A 15,658-nucleotide genomic window follows, 5' to 3' on the forward strand; every position below is an offset into this window, starting at 1 on the left:
AGGGCTTTGTGTAAATGCCAATAAACTTCAGAGTTTACCTAACTGTGCCTCTCAACCTTTGGTCCCAAAGGTGAAGGGCAGGATTTTTAATCAGGTAGCAATTTATCTGTAATTAGGAAAACATAATTATGTATTATCATCTAATTGCAATTACTGGTTGGAGAAAGTCACATTTCACAAGTAGTGACCCATGTTGGATTAGCGTTCTCCTATTACTGAATTCTGCATCTGTATTTGTATTTGGCAGGAAGCCAATAAAAATTCAAAGGTAATCACTATGCTTCTCTGCAGTCCAGCTGTCAAAGTCACCAACTCCACTGCTGAATAAGAAAGCGAGACATACTTTCTGAACCACATCTTGGCTATATCTGTTTCCTGCTCAGACATCAAGTGGAGATGAAAATAATTGTATACAAAAAAAAAAAAAAACCCATGTGAAGTAGGTTAGAGAACTGTTCCACGCTTCATTTCTGGTACAGTTAAAAAGTTTAATGTCTCAAGGCACCACTATGGTTGAACATTGGATACGCGGGTAACCAGCTAATCTAGTAGGCTGTAAAGTCAGTAAATAGCTTGTGCAACTGTGAAAAGCAATCTCTAGAGGACTGTTAGATATACTGTAGGCACAGGTATCATAATAATACAAATAGAAAACAATGAGTCCTAGAAAAAGCATGTTGAGCACCGTTGTGGCATCATTTGTATTTCTTTACCTAATGCTATGTAAACCTCACATTTACGAAAGGAAAGACTAACTTCTGAAAGTTACACTCAAGGCTGCTCTTTGTGCTTTCCCCAAAACTGGATCTAGTTCGTCGGTGTACTTTTAGAAGTCGTTGGATCCCCGTCACCCTCAGTGGTGCTGGCTGATTCATTCAAGTGCGAGCTCAAGTTCTCCGATGTTAGGTGGGAAGACTTGTAGACGATCTCATTGAAGTCAGACCTGATGCACACCAAGGCAGGGTCATTCAGTGGGTCTTCCACCGAGGCCTGGGTGTTTTCTCTTGTGATTCCCATGTCCTTGCTGTGTTCTGAGGGGGATTTCCTTCTCATGCGAGTGTAAGTTTTGTCTTGATTCTCCATGCCTTGCTCATTTTTCAAAAACCGTCCAAAGAACCAAATGAAGAATCCAAACCACACAAAAGCTATTAAACTTGGAACAAAAGCCAGACACTTGACATCAAGGCTTGCCCCTATGAACCTGCTGTGGAGGAACATGTCTCCCTCAACATAAGTTTTATTAGTCCGAGGGTTGGTGTGGTTGGACCGCCATTCCCAGGATAGCTTGGTTCTGTTCAAATCCTTTAGACTCTCTGAGTCTTTGACTGTATATATCTTCTGTCCTGGGCCAATATACTGTCCATATTCATGAGGCTTATAAAATATCTGATTCTTCCACATATTAAGATCCAAAATCAAGACGAGAAAGATAATTCCATAGTTAAACCATTTGCCTGCATTAAAAAAGAAATACTGTGTATTAGTCAATGACTGATAAAACTGCAACAGGGTTTTCTCCTATAAAATGGAGATAATGGTATTATAGCATTAACTGTTAATGTTTTAGACATGTCAACAATTTTTTGAGAGTACTATGCTGCCATTAAGTCAATTGGCAAAGGGAATTTACTAAATGGATGTTAAGCATGTGAAAATGTAACTCTTGATCCCAGAGCCAGTAATTTATGGTATTTGCACTTAACTAGACAAAGTCTCCTGGCTTTTAAGGCACCACCACTATACTCTAATTGGGTTTCATGTAGGTTATTCTCTAGAACATTTCAATTAAGGTTTAAAAACAAGTTCTAATAAAATTCTTAGAAAAGTCCAACATATGATTGAATATCTCTTATGGTTTTATAATTATGTCTGGGAAAGAAATAAATCATTTTGCAATGTAAGCACAAAAGTGCATCAATTGAATTCACATTGCTGTTTGTTGGTGACCTGTTGATTAAACTATTAGTCAATGTGGTTCAGATCAATAATCCTTGAGCATTCATTTCAAGACTTTAAAAATAATTGCATCAAATTCTCATTGAACAGAATTCATTCATCAGACATATAAATATAACCAAAGCTTTAGAAGATATGATTTGGAGAGACTATAACCACTATGACTTCTTTGTAGGATTTAAAAGTCCTATATAAATAAGATATTATTTAGAGACATATTATCTAGTGAAATCTTTGCATCTTTAAATGGAAATAATGTGGAAAAACTTTGAAGGGATACTATATTCCATTACAATTTTTATTATAATTCATTCCAAATTTTACAGTATGAAGTGTTAGCTTAGTAACACCTCATAGTTTTGCTATAGCAAATAATGTGATATATTTACAGATTCTAAAAGCTTTAGTAATAATTATTATATATAATGTCAAAATTATTTTGTATTTAAAAATAATTATATTGAACATTATTAAATTACAGCCTCACATGACAGCTAGGATCTTGGGAAAACGTCTTAAACTAAAACTGGTAAACACGTATTTTGTAATACATACTTCAATAGAACACATAGCTTAAATATGACCTTCGGTGGAGGAAAGGAGGTTAGGAAAATATTTTATCATCATTACACATTTTCAAGCTCCTATAATGTGCAAATATGAAGGCTTTCCCAAACCCTTGTCTGGATTCCAAAACCTACTACCTACATTAACTTGAGTTAGTTGCTTAAATTCTCCAAACTCCAATTTCTATACAAGCAGAAAATAACAGTACTTATTAAAGCGGTTAACATTTCATGAGATTATTATATACTAAGCACAATGTTTGCTATATAATAGGAACTCAGTAATTGTCACTATTATTATCATCAAAGCCTTGCCTAAGTCATGATAATGTCTTCATTTGCATGGAAAGGTACAACTTCTGTATGAAGAGAATTTATTTAAACCACAGGAACAGAAATTATAACTGCCTGTCCTAAAATCATTCAACTATACAGGGTTTATAATATTTGTAATGAGAATTCTTGCCTGAATGATTAATTTGGCACACCCAAACTACAAATTAAAGTGGGGACACTGGAGACATTTCCAGATATGAAAAGATGCTTATAACACCTCGTACTATTAAGTTCAAGCCACTCCTGCCCTCTTGTATCTTCAAAATGAAAACAGAATCAACTGTAAAATAAATCAAGAAAGCTCAAGCCAGAGAAATTCCACCAAATACAAAGGCAGGCATCATTGCCAGATATTTATTGTATTCATAATAGACTCTGTGGAGGATACCTTAGTAGATCCTGAGGGCATATGTCACTGCCTTCAAGGAAGGAACTTACATCTTATGGGAGAAAACAGAACAGAGACATCAACAGATAAATAATAATAATAATAGGCCACATCTAAGAGGTGTCACAGGAGTAATACAAACCATAAAGATGAAGACATTGAGAAAATGGACTAAAAACTGAGTGCTAACTTCTGCAGAAAGAATTTTGAAGGAAGTAGCAATTCATGCGGTAGCGAAAGAAAAGGACAGGGAACAGTTTGGAGAATGTTATGCTTCTTTTAGTATATGTTTTTATTATGCTGCAGATAGAATAATGTACAGAAAAAGATCAGCTAATGTGGAAGAGAGGGGGCAGAGAGAAGGGAAAGAATGGAGACTATCATAGGAAAAGAAGGCATAGCAAAATGAGGGACCGGTGATATGAAAAGTTCAGAGATTCTCATTCAGTGTCATGGAGGCACTAAGTTTGTAGCTTTCGTGATTGAAGCAGTTGCTGCTGCTGCTGCTGCTGCTAAGTCACTTCAGTCATGTCTGACTCTGTGTGACCCCATATATGGCAGCCCACCAGGCTCCCCTGTCCCTGGGATTCTCCAGGCAAGAACACTGGAGTGGGTTGCCATTTCCTTCTCCAACGCAGGCAAGTGAAAAGTGAAAGTGAAGTCGCTCAGTCGTGTCCAACTCTTCGCGAGCCCATGGACTGCAGCCTACCAGGTTCCTCCATCCATGGGATTTTCCAGGCAAGGGTACTGGAGTGGAGTGCCATTGCCTTCTCCGGATTGGAGCAGTTAGGAGAGGGGTTTTGGGTCCATCTCTGTTGTAGGAGATCCATACTTATTCTCCTTTTGTAAATGACATTGGTTATGAAGCTATGGGGAGGGGAAGAGGTCCTTGAAACTGTATGACTGACCATCAACTTTTTGACTCACAAAGTGAAAAAAGTGCTAATTTCTCAGTCATGCCTGAATCTTTCCAACCCTTTGGATTGTAGCTCAACAGGCTCCTCTATCCATGGAATTCTCCTAGCAAGAATACTGGAGAAGGTATTCCCCCCTGACCAATGGAGGAAACCCTGGGTCTCCTACACTGCAGGTAGATTCTTTACCATCTGAGCTCACAAAGGCCCCTTGGAAAAACCCTGCTTAGATCACATTTATCAACTCATGAATAGAGCAGTCTCCCATATGGGGTTTCTGTTTCTAGGGTAATGATGTCAGAAATGGTATATAAGCAGCACCACAGAATCAGAAAGGAAAAAGAGGAATGCTCATGGAGCTTAGAGAAGGGTGCTTTTCTGGTGGCTAGAAGATGCTCAGTGAATAACAGTAAAAGGGAAAAAAAATCAGGGAAAAAAGTAGTGAATGTACAGTGATCAAACTGAAGGAACTCTGCAGATAGAAAGAGCTTTTTTTCATACTTTCAAATTATTTTCTCTACCCAAGTTGAATGGTGCTGGGTCAGCCTGACCACTAAACATTCACATTAAAGAATCAGGTTATGTCACTTCTCAAGTGACCTGGTGTCCATATATTAAGACAAGAGGAAGGAGACGCCAGTTAAGAATGTGTTGCCTGACATGGATACCATCACTCTGCTCTAACACATCTTTACTGATTTGTGAGAAGGGAATCCTAGTGACAAAAACTGCAGCCTGGACACCAGCAGACGGAGATCAAATAGTACAATGTGGGTAATGTGTTTAACCTCTCCAGATCTCAACGATTTTAGTTTCAAATTGAGTTAACAGAAATAGATGCCTTCCAGTTCTATGATTCTGTCCTCTCCCTCCAAACCCTTCTATTTGTTAACTATGTAAATTCAATTTTTTGTGCTGTGAAATGGAGAATAACACCGGTGTTGTTATTCAGTTACTCGGTTATGTCCGACTCTTTGTGACCCCATATACTGTGGCATGCCAGGCTTTCCTGTCCTTTACTATCTCCCTGCTGCTGCTGATGCTAAGTCACTTCAGTCATGTCCGACTCTGTGCAACCCCATAGACAGCAGCCCATTAGGCTCCTCTGTCTCTGGGATTCTCCAGGCAAGAATACTGGAGTGGGTTGCCATTTCCTTCTCCCTAAGTTTGCTCAAATTCATGTCCATTGAGTCAGTGATGCCACCCAGCCATCCCCTCCTCTGTCATCCCCTTCTCTTCCTGCCCTCAATCTTTCCCAGCATCAGGGTATTTTCCAATAAATCAACTCTTCATATCAGGTGGCCAAAATATTGGAGCTTCAGCTTCAACATCAGTCTTTCCAATGAATATTCAGGGTTGATTTCCTTTAGGATTGACTGGTTGGATCTCCTTACTGTCCAAGGGACTCTCAAGAGTCTTCTCCAGTACCACAGTTCAAAAGCATCAATTCTTTGGTGCTCAGCCTTCTTTATGGTCCAACTCTCACATCCATACATGACTGCTGGAAAAACCATAGCTTCAACTATCTGGACCTTTGTTGGCAAAGTGATGTCTGCTTTTTAAAATGCTGTCTAGGTTGATCATAGCTTTTCTTCCAAGGAGCAAGTGTCTTTTAATTTCATGGCTGCAGTCACCATCTGCAGTGATTTTGGAGCCCAAGAAAATAAAATCTCTCACTGTTTCCATTGTTTCCCCATCTATTTGCCATGAAGTGATGGGACTGGATACCATGATCTTAGTTTTTTGAATGCTGAGTTTTAAGCCAGCTTTCTCACTCTCTTCTTTCACCTTCATCAAGAGGCTCTTTAGTTCCTCTTCACTTTCTGCCATTCAGTTCAGTTCAGTTCAGTGGCTCAGTCGTGTCCGACTCTTTGCGACCCCATGAATCGCAGCATGCCAGGGCTCCCTGTCCATCACCAACTCCCGGAGTTCACTCAGACTCACGTCCATCAAGTCAGTGATGCCATCCAGCCATCTCATCCTCGGTCGTCCCCTTCTCCTCCTGCCCCTAATCCCTCCCAGCATCAGAGTCTTTTCCAGTGAGTCAACTCTTCACATGAGGTGGCCAAAGTACTGGAGTTTCAGCTTCATCATCATTCCTTCCAAAGAAATCCCAGGGTTGATCTCCTTCAGAGTGGACTGGTTGGATCTCCTTACAGTCCAAGGGACTCTCAAGAGTCTTCTCCAACACCACACTTCAAAAGCATCAATTCTTCGGTGCTCAGCCTTCTTCACAGTCCAACTCTCACATCCATACATGACCACAGGAAAAACCATAGCCTTGACTAGACGGACCTTTGCTGGCAAAGTAATGTCTCTGCTTTTGAATATACTATCTAGGTTGGTCATAACTTTTCTTCCAAGGAGTAAGCGTCTTTTAATTTCATGGCTGCAGTCACCATCTGCAGTGATTTTGGAGCCCCCCAAAATTAAGTCTGACACTGTTTCTACTGTTTCCTCATCTATTTCCCATGAAGTGATGGGACCGGATGCCATGATCTTCGTTTTCTGAATGTTGTGCTTTAAGCCAACTTTTTCACTCTCCTCTTTCACTTTCATCAAGAGGCTTTTGAGCTCCTCTTCACTTTCTGCCATAAGGGTGGTGTCATCTGCATATCTGAGGTTATTGATATTTTTCCCAGCAATCTTGATTCCAGCTTGTGTTTCTTCCAGTCCAGCGTTTCTCATGATGTATTCTGCATATAAGTTAAATAAGCAGGGTGACAATATACAGCCTTGACATACTCCTTTCACAATTTTGAATCCATCTCTTGTTCCATGTCCGATTTAAACTTTTACTTCTTGACCTGCATACAGGTTACTCAGACACCCATCAAACCACTTCAAAGGATTATCATGATTGTTGACTAAAAAATATTGTCACAACCTGAAAGTAGAGAGCTATTTTATTTGAAGGGAAGGTTAAAGACGCCAAATCTAGGAATTAGTTCTGACAAAACTGCTCTAAGGAGGCAGGAGGGGAAGTCAGGAAATTTGCAATAAAGTGAGCAGGCAGTTTGAACATGGAAGATCAGGTGTCAAGTTAAGGAATTCAGCATTGTATGTACTGGAAGATGCAAGCCTCCGGGCTCACTGAATTCTTCCTTTCACATGCACCTCAGCTGTCTGGGGCCAATCTTGTTTCCTTGTTTACCTTGCTCCTTGCATTCCCCCAGCCCCTAAGCAATCTCTGTGGGGGTGGCAGCATATGCTGGATCTCAGTTTTGGGAGTCCTCTTTCACATTTGGAGGCCAGATATTGGTGATGATTGTGACATTTCTTGTTAATTAATATGGCAGGAGATATTTTCATTTCACAGGTTATAATGGAAAGTTGTGGACCTGCAAGGTAATGCTAATGGTAACGAACCTGCATGCCCATTCAAGAGATGTAAGAGACGCCAGTTCAAACCCTGGATCAGGAATATCCCCTGGAGGAGGGCATGGAAACCCACTCCAGTATTTCTGCTTGGAGAAGACCATGGACAGAGGAGCCTGGTAGGCTACAGTCCATTGGGTCGCACAGAGTCGGACACGACTGAAGCGACTTAGCATGCATGCAAGCACAATAAGAAGTGGTATTCGAGAGTTTTCTGAAATATATTGTTTGCCCAAAATGTAGGGTAGTATTATTTCTACAATTTCTTCTTTCTGTTTCTTCAATCCAGTTAATATACCATATAAGTAGAGAGAACAGCATGTTAATGGTTTCTAACAAAGATATACCCTCAGTGTTTCAGTTTGGATAAACAGAATGAATTACTGAGCAGTGACATTAACAGGTAGATATCACTGGACCAATTGGGCTTCCCTGCTGGCTCAGATGGTAAAGAATCTACCTGCAATGTGGAAGGCCTGGGTTCAATCCATGGGTGGGAAGATCCCCTGGAGGAGGAAATGGCAACCCACTACAGTATTCTTGCCTGGAGAATTCAATGGACAGAGAAGCCTAGTGGGCTACAGTCAGACAGGATTGAGCGACTAACACTTTTACTTTCACTGAACTAATTACCTAAGAGGCCCCAGTGTGTATCTAAATGTAAATATGCATTGTGAATCAGCATATTCAACATGTTAAAAATCCCTAGCAATTGATAATTTGTCTACAGCTTGCAGTCCAGAGAAACGCACACAAAATGTGAAGCTAAATAACAGGGGATAGATTCTCCCCATACCCCCACTCCGTTTCCATAGCCGAGAGACCACGTGGGGGTGGGGAAGTGTGGAGGGGAGAGAATTAGATGAGGCAGGATTCCTATTGATTTATTTCCTGTTCTGCTTCTGCGAAGGTAGCCTTGCCCTTCCCCCACTGCTGTAGTTGCTCAGTTGAAAATGCAACTGCTGAAAATAGAGAAGAAACGGCTCTTCTTACTTTTTGCGTCCTGCCCACCTGACATAACTCCTGCTCCATTTATCCGTCGGTACAGAGGAAGGATGTCCATCTTTCTCTACAGTCCTTTTTTCCATTTTCCTACACAGTGTTTTGTTACCTTCGCAATATTCTCTGCTCTTTAAAAAATTACAATTATGAGATGCAGCAAACTAGAAAGCAAAATCAAGTGGGACAACTCAACTTAGTGTACTTGTCCATGAAGTGAAGGAGTTGAGTTATATAACCCTTAAGATTTCTTCCTAGTTCTAAAAGTCTTCTTGATGAGTCTACGAAATAAACACAGCCTAAACCTTAATGTTTTATGATGGAGCAGGAAATCTCACCATTAGAACAAAAAAGATGCAATACACATTTTTCAGTGGAGAAAGCTTTCCTTAAAAAAAAAAAGATGTATATTCTCAGAAATCCTGTTTACCATAAAAAATAAATTTGAGTCTCTGAAATGACTCACATGAAAAGGTGTAAGACACAGAAAAAGAAAAAGACTAACAGTGCTTCTATTGCCATTTTTTCATGTGCGTTGTTGTGAATGTACAGTCAGGCAACCACAACAAGAGGTTTGGTATTTTGGCATTAATTGCATGAGAGTTTTTGCATTTCCCCCTGTTGTTTCAACTACATAGCATAATGTAAATCAGCAAGGAGGAAGGGTAAGAATCCATACATTATTTCTATTTATCTCCTTCTAGAAATACCTCACTGTCTCCTTTAATGAGAAATCCCTGCATGGTGTTGTGGGATTGCTTCTTTCCTGTGTTGTGTGCTTGTAATGAATCTTACTGATTGGCAAAAATGATATTATGATGGTAATTTTATCATTTTACTTTGTGGGAGCTTAGAGAATCCCGGGCTAGTTAATTTTAAAAGAATTCTTCATTAAATATCAGCCTCATTTTAGCATAGGAAATGACAAGAGTTTGGGGAAAAGTGTTATTTTTTTTCAACTAAGGAAAAATACTATATGTGCTGATATTTCTACCTATAATGAACCTTTCATGATTCAAATATGCAATTATAATATTTAAAAAAAATCTTTTACTCAGTAGGGTTGCCAGTTAGCATTGAGGTTGAGCTGTGTTGTTAGCACCTCTCTAGCAAGAGGTGTCACCATTTGGGCGGACTCTATGCCCAGTGGTCATGCTCCACAAAGTCACCAGCATCCGTTATGTGATCACAGGAAACCCTGACCTTGAAGAAGATGAAGTTTGTATAATTAAATAAGTAACAGTGTGCTGTAATGGGTTTCCTGGCCATGTTCAATATCCTCTCATTCCAGACCTGATCAGTGTAAACAGGGCACTCTGAGTTAGCCGCTCTTTAAGCACTGGCCCCACCCCCCCCCCCATCCCACTTGCAACCAGGTAATTTAAGAATATCCAGAAACCACATTAAATGCTTGGGTCATGAGGAGATGGTTGAGCAAATTGAAGATACTTACTAAAAAGTTCATGAACTAATAAGAAATGAGTTAGTAAATTATCTCAAGACTTAAAAGCAAATGAATATAGCTTCTCAAAATGCCTCTTGTCATTGTTACTTTCTTAAGTAGGAGACTACTCCTTTAGGACATAATCCAATATGATGAATACAGGTAGAAACTTGTGATGATGAAAAGCAGAAGAAAAGGATGTGAAGTTGTACTGAATTCAATTACCATCACACTCTGACTTTCTTGAGACTGGGAACTGTGCTATGCTCATTTCTGTATTCCCTAGATTCTTGTTTAGTTTTAGACACATGTTAAGTCAGAAAGTGTCCATTAATCAATAAGTAAAGTCTGAAATACTGTGTCCAGAAAAATTTCAAGGAGTGAAGTTCTAGTCTTTCAAATCAAATGCCATTGTCACAATGATCTGGTGAATTCTAAGATACTGCTAAAATCAGATAAAGTCTGGAAAATTGGGAAAAACAAACTATTTATGTCTTAAAGAATATGATTAGTTATATATCTCAAGTCTTTCTTCTGGCTATAAAGAGAAATATCTGAAAAGCATGTGAGTTTTACTATAAAAACCCTCATCTATGCATAAATGAACCCAGGACACCTTAGTCTGGACAGGACAGACCAGCTTAGGGGCAGCAAGGGCTGACAGGCTATGGGCAGAGCAACCATGGCCTTGAAGAAGATGAGTTTGGGACAAATAAAAGGAATTGCTGCTTTAGGCAGAAGTAAACAGTTAATGCTAGAGCTTCACAAATGTGTTGGAAATGGAAATTGCTGCAGGAAAGGTTCAGAAAAATTCATAACTAAGAGAATAGTAAGAGATCCTTGTATGCTTTGGATAAATTCATGATCACTGGGGACTGTCATGGTGAAGAAGATGCATTGCATTTCCCTATAACAAGCCCCTTGCTAATTTTGCCAGACAGAATATTCTGCTGGACGGACCACTGGCCTGCCCTTGCCAGCACTTTCCAAGATCTGATTGACACAGGAGAGCTCCTTAAAAAACAATCCTTGGGAACTAATTTGCCAGAAATCATGCACCTATGGAAATAAAATGAAGGACATTATTTTTATGCATTATTTTCCACATTCTCGCCATTGTGAAGCACCTCTGCCCTCGCACTGCTCAGGAAACTGAAACAGAACACAGACCTAGGGAGGCTTGTTTACTGCTACATTTTCCATTTTTGCCGAAAGGTTCCCATGGGCCTCGTCGTGCCAGTAGTGTGAATTCTCTCCTCACAGATGCACAGGCCTTCCTTCTGGCCTTTCCCCCAACCCTCTCCTAATTTACTCAGATGATGGCCACCAATGGGACACTTCTTTTGTCTGACTAGGATGACAGATGGCAGAGCTTCCAACGGGATTGGCATTAATAGGACTTCGGGAGCTTCAGAGTCTGAATTGAGAGGCCATTCCTCTCTGGCCTCCAGAGACTTGGTACATCATATTTTGAATCCATCTTTGCACTCATCTTATAGGTAAAAGGGGAGAGGGCGAAAGAGATAATTATATGGTTGTATTTAGCATTTACTTTTAGGAGAATGAACAGTGGACTTGAGCTAAAAGCACCAGTGTGACCAAATCACTAACCATTTATCCCCTTTATTACTAAAGTCAAAATTCCCAGAAAAAAAATATTTTAACACACCCTTGGAAAAGAGATGATTTATTTTTATAAGCTGTAGCTCAGCTTATAAAATGAAAGCTCATACATACTGCAGCAAACCATCTGTCGGGGGGGGATCCAGATGAGCTAAACAGATGCAACAATTCAAGTTATTTCTGACATGAATAAATAAAACTAGCTAGGAATCAGGATTAAAAAATACTCAAATCCTAAAGGCTTTTAAAATGTCAATGGGAACTCATCAGTGCCAGATAACCCTCTACATATAGAGCATTTCATTGGGAGAGAGATTTTTTTTTTTCATTCCTAGCTTTGTCTTTCTCAAGGACTCAGAACATAACTGCTATTTACATAACAGCAAAGAACTCAGAATAGTTGATAAATAATCAGAGAGCCCTCTCTCAGGCTACCTAGTATTTTTTGAATTATAGGGAAAGCAGATTCTGAATGGATAAAAGGAAAAGCTTTAGGTAAAAACAGTGAGAACTTAGTGAGTGCTTGCTTCACGGCAGGCAATGTTTTAAGTGCCTTGTACATATTAATTAATTTCATCCTCACTGCAATCCTATGGGATAAGTACCATCACTGTCCCCATTTAACAGATGAAAATACTGAACCTCTAAGAGGTTAAAGAGCTTGACAAGGGCCCTGCCACCAGTTAGTAGCAGAGCTGGAATCTACACACCAAATCTTTACATTCCATTGCCTCAGCATGCACTGAACGTCTTTTCCAGATCACAGAGAAATGATAATTGAGACCATCAAGCCATCCTTGACCCTGGAAGAATCCCAGCCATCCCTGCCTAGGCTCTTCTGGTACAGAACAAACACAGAAAGCATTAGACACAGCTGTCTGGCAGTCTGTAGGATCCTTTTCTAGCTCTGTCTCCAGCTTCTTCTGGACCTTTCTCCAGTCATGCTCTGCTTTGGGACCTCCTCTGTTTTGGCCCCAGCTCTGAACTTTCTAACTCCTCTCAGATATGCCTTTCTCACTGACTACCCCATTTAAAATTTTTATTTGTTTATTTGGCTGCATCAGGCCTTAGTTGGGGCATGCAGGATCTTCGCTGTGTCTGGCAGGATCTTTTCTTGCCCCGCACAGAGTCTCGAGTTGTGGTACATGGGCTCTGGAGCTCATAGGCCCAGTAGTTGTGGCACATGGGCTGAGTTGCACTCCATGCGGGATCCTAGTTCTCCCACCAGGGATCGAACCCAGATCCTCTGCATTGCAAGGCAGATTCTTTTAACCACTGCACCACAAGGGATGTCCCTACCCCATTTCTATTGAATGTGTATTCTGCCCCTTGGGTTTCGTTTGATAAGACTTATAGAAAGCACATAAATGCTGAGATGAGAGGAGTTCGGATTACAGGAAATGTTTCTCAGTACCTGTATTTTTCAAAGTATGATCCTCTGGCTACCTGCAGAAGCATCACTGGTGGTGCTCCAGAGAATGGCAGATTCCAGGCTCCACCTCATACCTGAGGCATCTGACTCTGGGTGTGTGGCTGATGGATCGTTTACACAAGCTTTCCAGGTGATTCCCATACAAACTAAGGCTTCAGAACTATTGACAGATAGAGAGTGTTTCATGCTTAATGATCCCAGGGGTGATTCTATATTTACTGACCCGGAAAGCATTAAGGTCTACCTACAAAAAGCAGAACTTGGAGGAAACTATCAAGCTAGCATTTGTGGTTCTCTTGGAAGTTTGTGGGCTACTAACTATTGAGCATGTTAAAATACAACACAGTGCACTATGTTTTAGATATTTTACCTGGGTTTGCCCAGAAACAACTATTTTACAATACCAAATAAAGTCAAAGGCCTTTCAGGGCAGATGGGTGGTACTCCAGAATGGCTTCAGCAACCTCTTCAGTCAATTCACAGAACAAAGAGAACAACAGCGACAAAACAAAAGGGGGAACGTCCTGATTTTCTTCAGTTTCCCTGGGTCGGGAAGATCCCCTGGAGGAGGGCATGGCAACTCACTCCAGTATTCCAGCCTGGAGAATTCCATGGACAGAGGAGCCTGGTGAGCTACAGTCCATAGGGTCACAAAGAGTCAGACCCGACTGACGTTGACTTGGCACACACACATGCATTCTTAAGTAGAACATTCCAAATTATGTAAGCTTTGGGCATCACAAAACCTGCCCCTACCCCTGTCTATACATGACAGCATATATGACAAAGCTATGCATAAGAGCCCTGAATTAAATATTTTTAACAGTTTTATTTTCCTTTCCGGCCAATGGACTCTCTGAGCCTCCCTCCCCACCTCTCCTCTCCTTTTTTTAAACTTGATGTTCTACACTCAAATAGGATATTTTTGAAAAGCCTTCTGATAGTCAGCGACAATATTAGTGCCATGATGGTCTGAGACAAGAGCTGATAGTAAGAACAGATGGTTCTGGCAAAAGCCCACCCAAAGGGATATGATGATACCATGTGTGTGATAGCTGTTTTAGAAGTCTGAGAGGCAGTGTGCTGCAGAGATTAAGTGGGGACTCTGAAACCACACTATGTGACCTGAACTCAAATTGATTGATTTACCCAGCAAATTTAATAGATGGGCCTCATTCATTTTGAATAGGAAAAGAAACCTGCTGTATCTTCCCTATTCATGAGCTCATTCTCCAATTTAGGAAGGTCGCCTCATGCTCAAAGCAAAAAACAGCCTTCAAGTTGGGAAGTAAAGGTTTTTTTTGCAGCACTCAGATGTTCACGTTCTCTGCGCTCAGGCTATTTTTATTCGGCAGCACAGACGGTCGTGTAAGCACAGATTTCTTTGGCAGTTTTTATTATAGCAGGTGTAGGATCCTAGGCCATTGTCCTTAAAACACACACGTTCACTACCTGCATTTGAACAGCTTGAGAACTAATGCCATTCTTTATTTGATTATGTAGCTTACTGATTCTTGCTAAAAGAAAAAAAAAGAATTATAAAACATAACTCCAAGAACATAACTTGTTTAGATGAGAATGACTGAGATGTCATGAAAGAATATTATAATAAATCATATTCAAGCCATTTCAAGAGCAGGACACATTTGTAAATGGAATAATCTAAGGATCCACAAGTGAATGACTTGAGGCAAACATGGAACCTTGCCACAGCAGTTTCACTCAGTCAAATGAGAAGTGGCCTGAACTCCCTAAAGGAATGTGGTCTGACTGGAGCTGTAGGATACCATTGTTTTGATCTCAGCAGCAAATGAAGTAGAAAGCACAAAGAGTATTCATGTTGAAAAAATATACTGAGCTGTATGTTGTGAAAAAGAAACCTACTTAATGAACAAAACCCAGGCAGAGTGGCCTAAGGAGTGTGGCAGAGACAGCTAGTGATATTCCTAGGCTAGAATACAAGACCTGATACCACATGGGTGCTCAGTGGCAGATCACGTCTCTCTGTTCTCCTTGACTCTGTGTGGGGCTATCTCACTAGGTACTCCTCATGTAATCTGAGTGGAGGTGACACATTCTATTTCCAGGCCAGGTGGCTAAGAAACAGACAAACTCTCTCAGTCATTTCCCCCATTCTCTTTATTCTCATTTGCCCACTGGATGCTGAAGCTGAAATTGTTAAAGCACCAGGAACTTAAGTCCAGAATGATGGTCCAGAGGCCCCCAGTGATCTGGAACCACCTTGCACTGCTAAGTGAGTAAAACTAAACTATATTGCCAGATGCTTCTAAACTGTTACCATTTTCATTTTTAAAGCAGCCAGCATGACGTTAACCAGAAGACAATCAAATCATGTTCGAAATTTTACCTGTTATGTGAATATGATATTCCTCCTTGAAGATCTTCTGGAAGAAAGGAATCTTGAACTGCATATGAGGAGTATGCAAACCGGGAAGATTTACATCAACGTCTCCCATGAAATGTGGAAATTCCCAGTCCTGTCAGAGAAAACCAACATGACAACATATCTGTGATTTGTTTTGTTCCTAAGCAGCAAAACACCAAAAATTGACTTTTTATAAGCACTTATTTTAAAATCATTTAAATGCAGCCAGCTGTTGG

The 15,658-nt window shown here is 40.3% G+C and overlaps 1 protein-coding gene across 1 annotated transcript in view; it reads right to left on the minus strand.

Moving 5' to 3' along the window:
• Positions 1-448: 448 nt before the first annotated feature.
• Positions 449-15,658, minus strand: part of TMEM117 (transmembrane protein 117) — a 587,839-nt gene continuing 572,629 nt past the window's right edge. The window contains exons 7-8 of the mRNA XM_068971681.1: positions 15,405-15,534; positions 449-1,454 (exon numbers count right to left, since the gene is read on the minus strand). Coding sequence (XP_068827782.1) covers positions 808-1,454; positions 15,405-15,534 — 777 coding nt within the window. The 3' untranslated portion in view covers positions 449-807. The remainder of the gene's footprint in view (positions 1,455-15,404; positions 15,535-15,658) is intronic.

Source organism: Capricornis sumatraensis, chromosome 4 (assembly GCF_032405125.1).
Source record: "Capricornis sumatraensis isolate serow.1 chromosome 4, serow.2, whole genome shotgun sequence".
NCBI lineage: Eukaryota > Metazoa > Chordata > Mammalia > Artiodactyla > Bovidae > Capricornis > Capricornis sumatraensis.